Source organism: Miscanthus floridulus, chromosome 2, assembly GCF_019320115.1.
Source record: "Miscanthus floridulus cultivar M001 chromosome 2, ASM1932011v1, whole genome shotgun sequence".
Lineage (NCBI taxonomy): Eukaryota > Viridiplantae > Streptophyta > Magnoliopsida > Poales > Poaceae > Miscanthus > Miscanthus floridulus.
Window position 1 is genome coordinate 157,224,642 of NC_089581.1, and position 14,688 is coordinate 157,239,329.

The 14,688-nt window shown below is 43.7% G+C and overlaps 1 protein-coding gene and 1 pseudogene across 3 annotated transcripts; one reads left to right on the forward strand and one right to left on the reverse strand.

Moving 5' to 3' along the window:
- The first annotated feature begins 1,682 nt into the window (after positions 1-1,682).
- Positions 1,683-4,511, forward strand: LOC136537319 (uncharacterized; annotated as a pseudogene).
- A 2,101-nt stretch (positions 4,512-6,612) lies between these two features.
- Positions 6,613-10,501, reverse strand: LOC136540259 (pentatricopeptide repeat-containing protein At4g21065-like). Of its 3 annotated transcripts, none has more exons than XM_066532262.1 (3): positions 8,379-10,501; positions 7,629-7,760; positions 6,613-7,531 (listed from the first exon to the last, which is right to left on the reverse strand). In XM_066532262.1, the coding sequence occupies exon 1, from the start codon at positions 10,434-10,436 to the stop codon at positions 8,514-8,516; it is 1,923 nt and encodes a 640-aa protein (XP_066388359.1). In that variant the 5' UTR covers positions 10,437-10,501; the 3' UTR covers positions 6,613-7,531; positions 7,629-7,760; positions 8,379-8,513. The 3 variants fall into 3 exon arrangements, with proteins under 3 accessions (XP_066388359.1, XP_066388358.1, XP_066388357.1); XM_066532261.1 differs by having other exon boundaries at positions 7,629-7,769; XM_066532260.1 differs by having other exon boundaries at positions 7,629-7,776.
- Between the last annotated feature and the right edge of the window lie 4,187 nt (positions 10,502-14,688).

A 14,688-nucleotide genomic window follows, 5' to 3' on the forward strand; every position in this document is an offset into this window, starting at 1 on the left:
CCGGACGCTGAACCCCCAACGTCCGGTCGTTTCCAGTAAGGTACCGACCTCGACCGGACGCGTCCGGTCACACTTGATCGGACGCAGCCAGCATCTGGTCACACTCCAGCTTCTGCATCATCATACGTCAGCCTGACCGGACGCAGCCTGCCAGCGTCCGATGCATTCAGATCCAGCGTCCGGTCAGTTGACCGACGCCAGCATCTTCACGACCAACTCGTTTTCACTTCTAACTTCTTCACCCTTGCTCTAATGTGCTAATCACCAAGAACTTGCATCCGGCGCAATAGAAAATAGGCATTCCATTTTTCCGAAAGCGCCAAATCCCGCCTCACAAGCTCGGCGGGAGGGAGAGAGGGACCCAAACCCATCTCACCCCTGCAAACACCACCTCATTTGTAAATGTGCCAACACCACCAAATGTACACCACCATGAGTATGTGTGTTAGCATTTTCACAATAATTTCCCAAAGGATGTTAGCCACTCAACTTGCCACACCACTCGATCCTAGCGACGATGCAAAGTTAGATCACTTGAGTGGCACTAGATGACCGATATGCAAACAAGTTTGCCCCTCTTGATAGTACGGCCATCTATCCTAAACCCGGTCATAAACTTCTCTACACACCTATGACCGGTGAAATGAAATGCCCTAGGTTATACCTTTGTCTTGCGCATTCCATTCCATTTCCTTCAATGTTGATGCAACACATGCACCAACATGATCAACAATGATATGATCCACTTCATATCATCATGTGATCATATTGGTTCATCGATCTTGACTTTACTTGCTCTTCACCGTTGCCATCGTCCATCGACGCTAAGTCTTGCTCAAGCTTCACCGCCACGCGGTCCATCACTCCAAAGCCTTCGACTTGCCATTCACGCTTGCAACCGGTCCATCAAGCCAAGTCTTGTCTTGATCTTCTCCACCTTGATCACATGACTCAATATCATGTCTCATATGCATTTAAGCTCCTTCATCATCACATGTGTGAGCTTTGCAACATTTCCAAGCCATTTTCACCTTCATGGCATATGTTGCTCACACACATGTACCTGTGGACTAATCACCTGTATATCTCACATAAACACAATTAGTCCACCTAAGTTGTCACTCAATTACCAAAACCAAACAAGGACCTTTCAACTTCCCCCACCCTCTGCCCTCATTGGCCCTCTTATTTTGCCTTTGTTTATCGAGCTAGGGTTAGGGTTAAACGTTGATTTTTACTGCAATTTTGGTTTGTAGGTGGGTGATGTAGCAGGCGCTGGATCCTGATCTGTGACCATGGAACCTGATGGCTGCCCCCCTTAGTGAGTCTCTCTATTTTCACTGTAGGGCAGACAGTTGGACTGAGTTACATGGGGTACTTGGCTAACAATGCAATGTTTTTATGTTTACATTAATGCCAGGATCGAACCTGGCAATGCATTTAGGCTAGTTGTTAAAATCGTTAAGTACACTGCTGTGCTTGAATATGATGGGCTTGTTGAAATTGTTGACCAAGAACATGAGTTGTGGCTAGATAGGAGTGTTGGGTACAGTCTAGCTCAGTTTCATGATAAAATGGCTACGCAGATTATATGGGGACCAAGCCAGACATTGTCAATTTGGGTTTTGGACAGTGATAGTGGCTCTGAATGGAAAATTAGAAGGGATGAGCAATGGCAGAAAATGATAGAGGAGAAATTGGAGGAAAGGATGGCATATATTACTATTGAGGTTACTACTAAGGATGGATATGAGACAAACAACAGTGGTATTCCTATGTCTGATGTGACCAATGTTGATGCTTCTTATGATGGAGCTAATTCAGAAGGAATGGCTGATACCTATACATCTCCAGCACAGGATGGTGATGAGACAGTTCCAGTAGACTGGGCTACATTGACTATCATCCAAGAGGAAGCTGAGGATGGTGAGGCAAATGCAATAGCTGATGAGGATGTTGTTTATGAGGCAATGGGGTTCTAGGAAGCTCATGAGAAGGCCGAGGAAGCTGCTAGAGAGGAAATTCCTATCCCTACCATCTCTAAGGAACTTGAAAGAGAGATGGAAGATGCTGTAATTACTGTTGATGACATAGCTCCTACTGAGCCTATGGAAGATTGGGATAAGGAATTTCCGGATATGTCAGTTGGCATACACTATCCCTGTATGGATGACTTTAGGATGGCAGTAAGGCAACATGCCATTGTTAAAGATTTTGAGCTTGGGACAGAGAAGTCTGACAAAAAGAGGTTCAGGGGATTTTGCAAGGCAGCTGGCTGTCCTTGGATTATTAGAGCTAGGACTCAACGTGATAAGAGTGTTAGGGTACATTTAATTTATGTTCATGCATACTTTTTTTTGTTTGACTTGAGTTGGTTTCTAACATTGTATGTTTTGTTGTGCAGATTCAGATCAACAGTGGTGTACACAAGTGTCCATCAACTAATAGGGTTGTTACCAACATGGCTTCTATTGGTTGGGTTGCACAGAGAGCTATACCTCTATTGAAGAAAAAACCAAGTATGGGGGCTGCTGCAGTTAAGGAGTTTCTTGATGACAAGTACAAAATTGAGACAAGCTACCAAACTGTGTGGTATGGGAGACAGAGAGTAGTAGACAAACTATTTGGTAAGTGGTCTGATTCTTATGATTGGTTGTACAGATTCAAAGCCGAGGTAGAGTTGAGGTCACCTGGCAGTGTTGTAGAGATAGACACAGTCACAGTTGATGGGAAAGTGCACTTCACTAGATTTTTTTGTGCCTTCAAGGCTTGCATAGATGGATTCTTATATGGTTGCAGGCCTTACATTAGTATAGATTCCACACATTTAACTAGAGAGTGGAATGGACAAATGCCTACAGCTTTAGCATTAGATGGACATAATTGGATGTTTCCACTAGCATTTGGTTTTTTTGACACTGAAACCACAGAAAATTGGACATGGTTCATGGAACAGCTAGGTAAAGCAATAGGGCCCCTGCCTAGGTTGGTTGTTTGCACTGATGCATGTAAGGGGCTTGAAGCTGTAGTCAAGCAAGTGTTTCCATAGGCTGAGCAGAGAGAGTGCTTTAGACATTTGATGGAGAACATGAAGAAGTACTACACTGGAGAGGTTTATGCAAAAAAATATGTGGCCTGTAGCAAGAGCCTACTCTCCACATAGGTTCAAGTACTTTTTTGACAAGGTTGTGGCAGCAAGCCCAGGAGTAACAAAGTGGCTAGATGGCCATCATAGTTTGTTGTGGGCAAGAAGTAAATTCAGTGCAGACATCAAATGTGATTACATTAACAACCTTGCTGAGAGTTGGAATGCTTGGGTGAAGGACTTGAAGGATTTGCCTCCTCATTGCATGGTAGATGGTATAAGGGAGAGGTTAGTGATACTTTTTGCCAAGAGGAGGAGGATCTCCAGGGCCTTATCACCTAGAATACTGCCTGCTGTAACTCACCAACTCAATGTAGCTTCCAAGGGTCTGAGCCACCTGAAGGTCACCAAAGGCCATCTTGAGCAAACTGAAGTGACTGAGATGTATAAGGATGAAGAGGTCAGAAGACATGTTGTTTATTTAACTCAAAGGGCATGTACTTGCAGAGAGTGGCAAGTTACTAGAAAACCCTGTCCACATGCACTAGCAGTCATCACAAGCGTAAGGTAGCCAAACATGGGCAGCTATGTGGACAATTACTACTCTGTTGAGAGGTTCCAAGCTGCTTATGATGGAATAGTAGCAAATATTACAGACAAATCTCAGTGTCCTGAAGTAAACAAGAGATTTCATCTGCATCCTCCAATTGCGAAAAAGAGAGGGCCAGGCAGGCAAAAGAAAAACAGGGCCAAACCACCAGCTGAGAGAAGTGGGAAGGCAACCAGACAAGCCTTATGTAAAGGATGTGGTGAACATGGGCACAGGCAAGGTAGCTGGAGGTGTAGCTTGACAGGAACTAAGAAAAGGTAGGAGCAACACATTTTTTCTTTATTATTGCTGTTGCTGTAATGTGCTAAAAATTTCACTTTTTTGCTTGTAGGAAGAGAACTAAGAAGACTAGTGTGAAGCCTAGGAGGAAGAAGAGCAAGACAGGGGACATCCCTGCTCCTAAACAAGCCACTCCTAGGACAAGGCTTGCAGCAGCAAGGGAAGCTGCAGTGAGGACAAGGCTGGAGGCAGAAGAAGCTCAACTCAGAGCTTCAGCAGCTATGGAAGCCGCTGAAGCAGCAGCAAGGGCAGCCAACAGAGAGCTCCCTGTTGAACTTGTGCCTATAGAGGTTCAGCTAGCAGCTCCAGGAACCCCATCAGGTCCAAGCACTAGGAGGTATAATCACTAGGATTTTTGTAAACATCCAGTGCACTGCTTGCTGTTGTAAACACCCCTCACTTTCTATTTTTTTCAGGAGATTATTGTTGGGTGCAGCTGAACCTCTTCCAGAAGGAGAGCTACAAGTTGTGGAGGCTGTGCCCAAGAAGATGACTCCGAGGAGGAAGCAGCTGGCCTCCAAGATCAAGAAAACATGAGACAAGCCAAGGCCATGGAGATGAAAAACAATGACTTTTGTGGATTCCTAGTGTGCATTGTGGCCAGAACCTGTTAAATGGCATTAGTGCTCTATATTTGTCGGCCAGAACCTGATAAATGGCACCTTATGTACTTTTGTTGGTCAGAACTGTTAAATGACCATTGCTTTAGCTATGTATCGCCTAGAACCTGTTTAATGATTCTATGTATGGCTGTTATGACCAAACTTAGACATCAGTGGTCTCTTTTAGCTAATGTGCTTGCTGTACATGGTACATTTCATATATATATTTGGTACAATTCATGTGTGGCCATGATGATGCTGATTTTTAATGTACAGTGGTTGTCGAATTTATGTACTAATATATGTATGCAAATTTGTGACCATGATTAGCATATATCATGTCGAATTTTTACTGTAGACTGCCTCCTGTAGCAAATATATGTAGAGCACGTTGGTTGGCTGGTTGGAGCTGGAGCACGTGGCTTTTTTTTGGAGCACGGTGGCTGGTTAGAGCTGGCTGTCCTAACAGCCTAAGGGGCATGAACGTCTTTTTCCCCGGCCGATTCATCGTGGCATGATGACTTGTACTGCCACGAGTCCAAAATAGGCAAATCTTTAGCACCAGAGCAATTCAGATGGCAAATCTATAATTCATATTCTAAAGCTGGCAAGTTAGTAGGAGCCAACCGTAAGGGTGGCAAATATTTAAATATCCCAGAGGAAATAGGAGCAGGCGATGCCAAGTGGGCATAAAATAGGTTAATTTACTATAGCAGGGCAGCAGCAATAGCCTGCGTGCCTGCGACTGAACCAGAGAGAGAAAACAATGAATGCTATTTTATTTGATGTGGGTCCCAACGATCCTAAATGGCTTCGGTGCCAAATATTTTTCACACTACAGCTTATTTGACATCGGTGCTCAATTCTAGTTGTGAGACCCATATATTTTGAAGCATCTCTACCACACTGGGAAAGGCCTTGGAGAGTTCCACGCAGTACATTTGCACCATGGAAGCTAGGACAACGGACCAGCAGCCTGTTCGACTGGGACTGAAAAGATCATATACGATCGTAAATTATTACTGTTGGCTAGTTTGATGTGAGAAAAAAATACCATTCTAACTGAAAATTTACTATCATTTACGACCAAACGATCCAGCCGCTGATGTAATAGATGCCGTAGCACGTCCACAGGGAAAATCCTGTGACATCGACTATGCAAGTAGGTAGTCGGACAGTCGGTTCTTGAATATCAACTGTACGATCTTGTCAGGGAAAAAATGAGAAAGAAATATGAGAACTGCCCGCCTATTCGTTTCGATCGTAAATTTTTTAGCGAGAGTGGTATTTTTCTCTCATATCAAATCAATCAGTAATAATAATTCATGATTGTATATGATCGTTTCAGGCCTAGCCGAACAAGTTGTGCATGGATAACCCTTTTATTAAATCAGCACAATTCTCAAAGCACACAAAAGATTAAACATCCTCCGGTAAAAAATAATTGTCATATTTTACTGTTTAGGTGTCCGAAAGGAATTCCCTGTGAGCCATTATAAAAGATTGTAATTTCCTGTGAACCACTGAAAAAGTTCGACAGACTTCAGCGTCACTGCTCTAATTTTTTTTTTTGCACTCCATGCCACTACCGTCAATTGGGCTCTAATGGTGTCAAACCGCAGGTTAGAAAAGTCAAAAATACCCTTAAGTCTAAATATGCTATTAATTTTTTTAGTATTTTAACGACTTTAAATAAAAAAGCTCAAAACTAGAAAGTTATAGATCTCGTCGAGATTTATAATTTTCATATAAAAATTATCTTCATTTAATTAAAAAAATATATGATTTGATATTTAATATATCATAGAAAAATCATATCTTTTTTACGGTATTAAATTAAGATAATTTTATATGAGAATTGTAGATCTCGACGAGATCTACAACTTTCTAGTTTTGAGTTTTTCTATTTGAAGTCGTTAAGATACTAAAAAAATTAATGACATATTTAGACCTAAGGGTATTTTCGACTTTTCACAACTACAGTTCGACACCGTTAGAGTCCAATTTGACGGCAGTGGCATGTAGGGAAAAAAAAAAAGAACAGTGATGCTGAAGTCTGACAAACTTTTTCAGTGGCTTACATGAAATTGCGATCTTTTTAATGGCTCACAAGGAATTCTCTCATGTCTAACCATTAATGTCTTTTACAATATATTCTTCAAATCCTTAAAATTCATGAGATTCTTGTTTTCTCCGATACAATTGCCTCTGGATCATTGACAACACTCTGCAGATCAGTTTCCTCTTGTACTATAACAAAGTTTAATCCTGGTAGATGCACGAAAAGACGCTCTGGGGGAAAATTTACCATGAATTTCAAACCCGGACAGCCTCCATGTGGCGTCACAGCAAGAAACATATCTAGATTTGATATATTCAGCAATTTCATCCATACCATCAGAGCTAGTCTTTTCTTGATCTACTGTACCGTCACCCTTTGTAGATTCTGAAGCAGATGACTGACGATTCTTGAAGCACAGTCAAATCCTTTGTTTACCTATTTGAATAGATACTTGATCAGATAGGTTTGGTTGCAGGCCTCGACATTAATATGTGCCTGGTATTTCTTGAGTATTGACAGATTATGTGGCACGACCCATTGATTGTCTACTTGTACATTCCCTTTCCAGGCAACAATACCATTTTTTCTGTGCCTGTATAGTGGGTAGCCAGCTTCATCAAAAGCTGTTTCAGATCTAAATGACTTAGGATACCTTTTTGAACACTTGCCATCTCTCATGCAAGGACTATTTAGATTAGCTGAACCACACGGACCATATACCATAAACTCTTGAACCAGGGAGAATCCTAACGGATCAGCACTAGGATCAGGTAACTCGGCAGATATATATCTATCAACGTCAGCAATGGAAGGCTCACGATCCATAACACACTGCCAAACTACAATGTGTGAAGGAGGTAGCCCATGTTTCTGGAACTAATTTGTATAGGCGACTGCATATGTGAACATGTAAATGTCAGGTACTACGCAATAAATAGTCTAAAAAATGCTGAACGAAATAACATAGCAGAGTAATGAGACATTATGTACCTGCACGAACAGGACCAAAAACGTGGCCTTCCTTTATATCAGCAAGGTATTCTTCAAGTTTGATAAGGAAAACACGAACTACCACATCTGACCTACCAGTAGACTTTTGGCCTTCTTCAAATCGAATTGCCTCTGTGATTTCTGGACACTTAGAGTTGGAAGTATGTCAACATCAACCCATCAACATGATAAATTGGTACCAGAAAGTGTTTACAGCATCACTAAGAACAATATCATGATATAACAAACAAATGAAGGCAAGGTGGTAAAAAGAGAAGGCGTCAAGCTATATCATTTTTGTGATCCCTTATAATGATCCAGCTAGAAATTGAACTGAAAGAGTTAAAGGTGATTTCAGACAAAACAGAGAAAAAGCTTAGTTCACAATGCATTATTCAGTGCTCCCGGTAAATGCATCTCTCTCAACTGGCCCCTTTATAGTGTCCTTTAACGATATTTTGTGTTTAATATATGCCTATACTAGAAAAAGAAATACAAAAACACTAACAACAAAATGGGTTACTCAACCTTTAATATCATGTGGTGCATTCATGAAAAGCACAATTGTCTGCCACCATGAGCCCTTCTTATATGTATGTAAGATGAGACTAAAAATTCCACAGGGAAAGTAATGTACATTGCCTAAAGCTTTCTCTAAGCCATCTAATAAGTAGCAATCCAAAAGGATGCTTGCAAACTTGCCATGAATTCAACACAAAAGCTTGCTTTTATGGAGGATGATAAATATACCTTATTGTTCCCTAGAGAAAAATTGAAGTTCATGTTCCCAAGGCTCAACAGTCTTGTTTCACATAAGATTACCATTGTGACATTTTTACCTTCCATGGAATAGATAGTGTTCAACAAGCCTCTTGCTTGTGTAAGTTACCAATGGTCTTTGCATGAGCATTCACCATTTACAAAGTGATGGAAGCGGTTAACATCTCTTATGATAATTTCACGCTGCTCAATCTGTGAAATCAGCTTGATGACAACATGGCAGTCCTCACAAACTCGAAGATTCTTTGTCACAAGCAGCTTTGTCCCAGGGGGTGTACTAATGAGTCCAAATGCAATGGCCAGCCTCTCGCTGTGTCCCCATACCATGTTCCTCTTTTCATCAGCTTCCACATTATGGAAAACTGGCGTGGTGTCAGGCACATAGCCAGTTTGACTGATGAGACCTTCCAATCGCTCCAACTCTTCATATATTTCATCTGATCTAGGATGAGAAGCATCACCCACAAGAAACCCATGGGACTTCCCTTTCAATTCGATCCAGCTACAAGCAATTATCTTTTTCAAGCCTCTATTGGTCATCAGCTTCCTCACCCTTGCAGCTTCTTCCCATTTCCCAGACTGAGCATATATATTTGATAGAAGCACATAATTACCAGCATCTTCAGGCTCCAATTCAATCAACTTATGCAGGGCTAGTTCAGCTAGCTCAACATTTTTGTGAATCTTACAACCATTTAGCAGTGCACCCCATATCCCTGAATCTGGCTTCACCAACATTCCTTTAATAACATCAGAAGCTTCTTTGAACCTACCAGAGTGACCAAGAACATCTACAAGGCAGGTGTAATGCTGCACTGTTGGCTTGATGGAATATACAGTCACCATCAGATCAAATACTTCTTTTGCTTCTTGTACCATTCCTCCATGGTTACAAGCAGATAGGACCCCAACAAAAGTAATATGGTCAGGTATCACTTGAGCCTCACTCCGCATTCTGCTAAAGAGCTCAAATGCATGATCAGCATGGCCATGCATCCCAAATCCGCAGATCATGGCATTCCAAGAAATAAGATCCCTGTGCAAGAGCTGCTCAAAGAGAACACGCGCCACCGTAACCCAACCACTCTTGGCATACATGTCCAGAAGGGAAGTCTTCAGCTTGTCCTGTGACCCAAACCCTCTCCTCCAACCGTACCCATGCAGCTCCCTCCCTCTAGGCAGCGCAGCCGCATCAGCTGCAGCTGATATCGCACTCACCAGAGTGACGATCGTTGGCGCAATGCCTTCAGCCGCCATGTTACGGCACAGAGCGAGCGCCTCTGCTGGTCGCCCATTTTGCCCACATGCTGTAATCATTGAATTCCATACCACGGCGTCCCTAACTGTGGTGCCATCAAACACTGCCCAAGCCTCGTTCACGCAACCACACTTGGCGTACATGTCGATGAGGCCTGCACACACAAACACATCTGCGGCCCAACTCGTGCGCATGACACGATCGTGCACCTCCCGGCCAGCGCCCAGGTCCAGGAGTGCAGCGCACGCCTTGAGAACCGGCGGATACGTGAAGTTGTCTGGTTCCATGCTGCCATATGCCAGCATCGCGCGGTACAGCTCTATTGCCGCCTCGTGTGGACCGTCGTGAGCGTAGGCACGGATGAGCACGTTCCACAGGAAGACGTTGCCCTGTTTGGGCATTTCGTCGAACAAGCGACGGGCGAGAGACACATGGCCGCAGGACGCGTAGAGATCGACGAGCCTGGTGGCGAGGACAGCGTCGAGGCCAAGGCCCGACACGAGGAGCCTGGCGTGGAGCTGTCGACCGGGCCGAACGGCTCTGGAGAGGACGCAGGATCGGAGGATGGCGGCGTAGTTGTTGTGGCTGTACGGAGATGGGCACGGGGAGAGGAAGGCTGGGCTTCGGGTAGGAGGTGAAGGTGGAGGAGATGCGGCATTGGGTGCAGGCCGGAGATGGCTGGTCGTTTGGAGGGACGAGACGGGGAGGAGGCGGTAGAGGCGTGCCGGAGACGGCGAGGCTGTTGATTTTGAGAGCATGGATGGCAGCATCTTCCGGCCGCGCAGACGGCGGTCGTGTGGTGTAAACGTTGTCCCAGAATGGGCTTTAGGGCCTAGTTTTGATGGATGGTTGCTAGTCGTTGGATGGAAAATCTAACGGCCCAGAAAAGGTAAAAAAACAAACAACTGAGAAAGAAAACGCGCGAGGAATTATATTGAACTAAGCTCAATTCAATATGACCCGATGCATGGTTTTTTATGATCTCACTAATATGAGGTAACCACTGAGTTTCAAATAAAAAATATGAGGTAACCACTGACAAAATGATTTAGTTGAGCTAAATACGCTAAGAACACGTACACGATTAATGGGCAATATATCTAGAATTCTAGAGCATCACATGGTTGAGTTCTTGACTCTTGAGTGTCAACCGTGTGTATGTAATAACTATGTATATAGATAGATGGATGTGTTGCTTAATGTATGAGCTATATGAGTATCTCTTCTGAGTGCCCAGGTATCTCTTGTGTGTAGGGTTACTACAAATGTCCAAAGTCCTTAACTCCGAAGTGATCGTGCACCATTCAATAGAACTTTAGATAATACATGCATATAGAACTATGGATATCTTACAATTAGATCTGCGTAGACGTGTAACATGCACGTATGATTGAGATGTGTAACATACACGTGTGACAGAGCCTAATATGTAGATGTAGAACTAAAGCTTAGGTGGACTAATGTATAGTCCGGTCATCTGGTGTTGTCTGGAACTTTGGATGCATGGATTAAAGAGTTAAATGTACGAGAGACCCTTGAACTTGTTGTGGGGTGTCACTTGGATACATTGTAGGTCCATACTTGTCACGTGGTAGGAAAATATGCACCCAACCCCCTGAAAAATATGCCCCTAAACAGATCAGCCCATGACGGAGAAGATGAAGCTACCGCTGCTGCTCGTGTGCGTGCCGCCGCTGTTGGTCGTGCCGCTGGACCTCCTACTCCTGCCCGCGCTGCTCTCCAACTTCCTCCGTGCTCAGGCGACTCCCTCCCCCCAGTAGACAGGTGCGTCCGCGTCGGCCAGCAGTAGCCGCGGTAGCGGGTTGGGCGAGGTTGTCTACGAGCAGAGCTGTCGCCGCGGTGGCGCGGCGGTGTGCCGACGAACAGATGGCTTATCGTGGGGAGCCAGATGGTAGGGGATGGCGAGCAGCTCACCTCGAGATGCCTGGTGTGGTTCGCTGGGTTGGGGACTACATGGAGACGGCTGACCACGTGCGCGGCGGGAAGAAGCAGGCGGACGGTGTAACACCTCGGGTGTTAGCCTTGCATAACTTGACTTGCATAACATGAGCATGAGCATCAAGCATTCATAAATCATCATTTACAATTGAAACATTTGATAGAAACATATGAAACATTGCTTGTTATCTCGTGTTTCTTAGGACATATGCATAAGATCATGTGCAAATGAATGCAAGTGGGTAATGCTAGTCACTAAAACACCTTAGCTACACTTAGGTTAACAAAAGGAACCTTGTTCATGAAGGCCACCTTTCATGATCAAGCACTTAAGTAATATTTCATGTGTTGACCTGGATAGCTCTATGAGTGACCACTGCATAAAATGATAGGATGACCTTGAAAATTTCTTAAACATGCTTAGGATATCATCATGAACAACTTTGGTATTTAAGGCTAGGGCTAGTTTGGTCATTTAGCCATGGTTTGAGTATGTATCATGATTTCAAAGTGACATGTTTGACTAAAGTTGAACTAGGTGTTAGAGACCTTGCATGGAGGAGTTCACTAAAGCAATGTTGTAGTGTTTAGCATAAGGAACAACTTTGATTTTTGGGCCTTTGACTGATTCAGCTCCTAACATGTGTGAAATTGGATTTCAAAAATCATCAAATCACTGATTTCCACACTTAGCAAATTTCACCAAGTCTTTTTCACTGACCAACTGACAGGCTCACCTTGGGGAGGATTTTACTCAGTTTACGTTGAGAATTGGAACACGATCATTGAACAACATTTGTAGCTGGTACATGAGTCTACAAAATTTGTTTAGGATGTTTACACGAAGGAGCCACGGATTAGCAGATATGTCGACTTGAAAACGCGCTGTCAGGCATCACCGTTCGCGACTGACGAACTGAATCGGCTGATTCAGTGGCCGACCGCCGTCAGGCCATGGCCGCCGCGTGGAGGAGAAACAGCCACGCGTCGCCTCTGCTCTGCCCAGCCAGGCCACGACGCGCCCGAGCGCGCCTTCATCACGCCAGCGCCCGCCCGTACTCAACCGCACTCCGTTTTCGTGTTGCCTCGGCCTTTCTTCCTCGCAGCAGCAGCCGCCGAGCTCTCGCAGCTCCGCCGTCGCCATAGCCAACACGAGCTCGCCCTCGCTGCTTCTCCACCCCTGCAACACCTCCACTAGTGCCCCAGCGAACCACTGCTTCTTCCCGTGCCCGCCATTCGAGTTCGGTAAGCGCCAGCGCCGTGCCAATGCTCACCGGAGCTCCGCCGCGGACTCCGTCGTCGTGGCCACGCCGCCACCGTCCTCCTCCCGCTCCGTTAGCTAGCGCGCTAGGTTCCCCAGCATCCGCTGACGCTTGTCCACACGTTAATTTGAACCACCGTAGCCCACACCGGTGTACCACCGTGGTCCAGCCCCGCCGCTCCACCATGGTCGCCGCCGTCAGCTCTAGGGTCGGCAATAGGCCCGGCCAAGTGGCTCAGTAGGTTCGCTAGGTCACGTAGATCACGTAGCGTAGATGTCATCGCCGGCGAAGCTCGCCGTCGACGAGCCACAGCCGCGCAGTGCCCAGCAGCGCCGCTGCTCTGCTTCGAGTCAATGACATGTGGGGTCCCCTGACCACCGGGTCCCACTGGTCAACGACTCAGTGTTTGAAGGCTAACTCATTTGATTCCAGTTTTTGATTTCTTTTGTGATTTTCATATCTTCAGTTTGGTAGCTCCTAAAATTGTGAAATAAATTTGTGGGTGTTCCATAGGAAGTGTAGTATTTAGGAAAAATATGTTTTTGACTTGTACAGTATAAAGTTTTGGAGATTTAAATAGGGATTTGAAATGTGCTTTTGAATACATTCAAATTTGTTTATTTTATATCTAGAGTTCCTGTGCTCCAAAAATTATGAAATTTTTGTGGTAGGCTATTCTTGTCATATATGAACTCTGGTAAAAATTTGAGGACCAGTGCATGTGTAGATCTATAGTTATAGATTTTTCTTTTATAAATAGTTAATCCTTGCATGAATTTTTATAAATTAATTATGAGTCCAAAATTCATAAAATTTATTGGAGGTAATACTAGTACCATATGTATGCTAAAAAAAATAGGAAATCTGTTGCTTGACACTTTTCAATAGGGATTTCCATTTATGCTATTTCAAGCCTTGCTGCCTTCTCATTTTTGTATAGAATGTTTTACTTAGTAAAATGACATGAAATTTTTTTAGTAGTCCTTTAATAGCATTAGTAAGGCACTGTAAATTTTTAAGAATTTAATAAGTATGTCTGATATATGTTTAGTATTTAACCTAGATATCTAAATAAAATAATAAAGGTAATTAAATAAATAGTTTGGGCTTCACAATTATATGATCTTAAATGTATTTGGTATGCCTACACTGTTGGTAGATTTTAAGTTGTCAAATTTGGAATGATTACATGAAGTAGAAGTATTATTACTTTATATTGCATATTAAATAATTTCCGGACTGATTCTAGAGTGTGATGAGTTGCATGTTGAAACTGAGATGTACTGTAAAAATGGTTAATAACAAAGTTGTAAGGAATTTGATAAGCTTTCCAGAAAGTCCAAGATCACTAGATTTGGATTAGTAGAACTCCAGTATGAGTGAAACAAGTAGCTACCGTTTGTGGCATAGTCGATGCATTATAGAAGTAGTTAAGTAATAATCGAGAAGAGATATGCACCTACTCAATAAACATGATGCACTTGTTAACATATATGCATTCGTAATACTCATGCCATACTCATGCATTTAGGATCGGAGGAAGAGATCACGTTGCTGGAATTCGAAGAAGCAGAGGAAGGGAACCAGCAGGAGGATCCGCAAGCCGCAGCTCCCGAAGGCGTGGAGCAGAACCCTGAAGAGCTTCCGGAGTGTCCTGACCATCGCCCTACTTCCTTTCTGTGAGGCAAGCCCCGGAGCATTATAAGTCTCCTAGTAATTTACAAGTGTTTACTTAAGTACTTATGACTGCTGCATTAGGTTATAAGAGTTGAATGAAACCACTTGATGCATGTACATTCCT

What these genes read in the sequence shown, in the direction of transcription:
- LOC136540259 (XM_066532262.1), bottom strand. Translation starts at nt 10,436, where the DNA reads ATGCTGCCATCCATGCTCTCAAAATCAACAGCCTCGCCGTCTCCGGCA.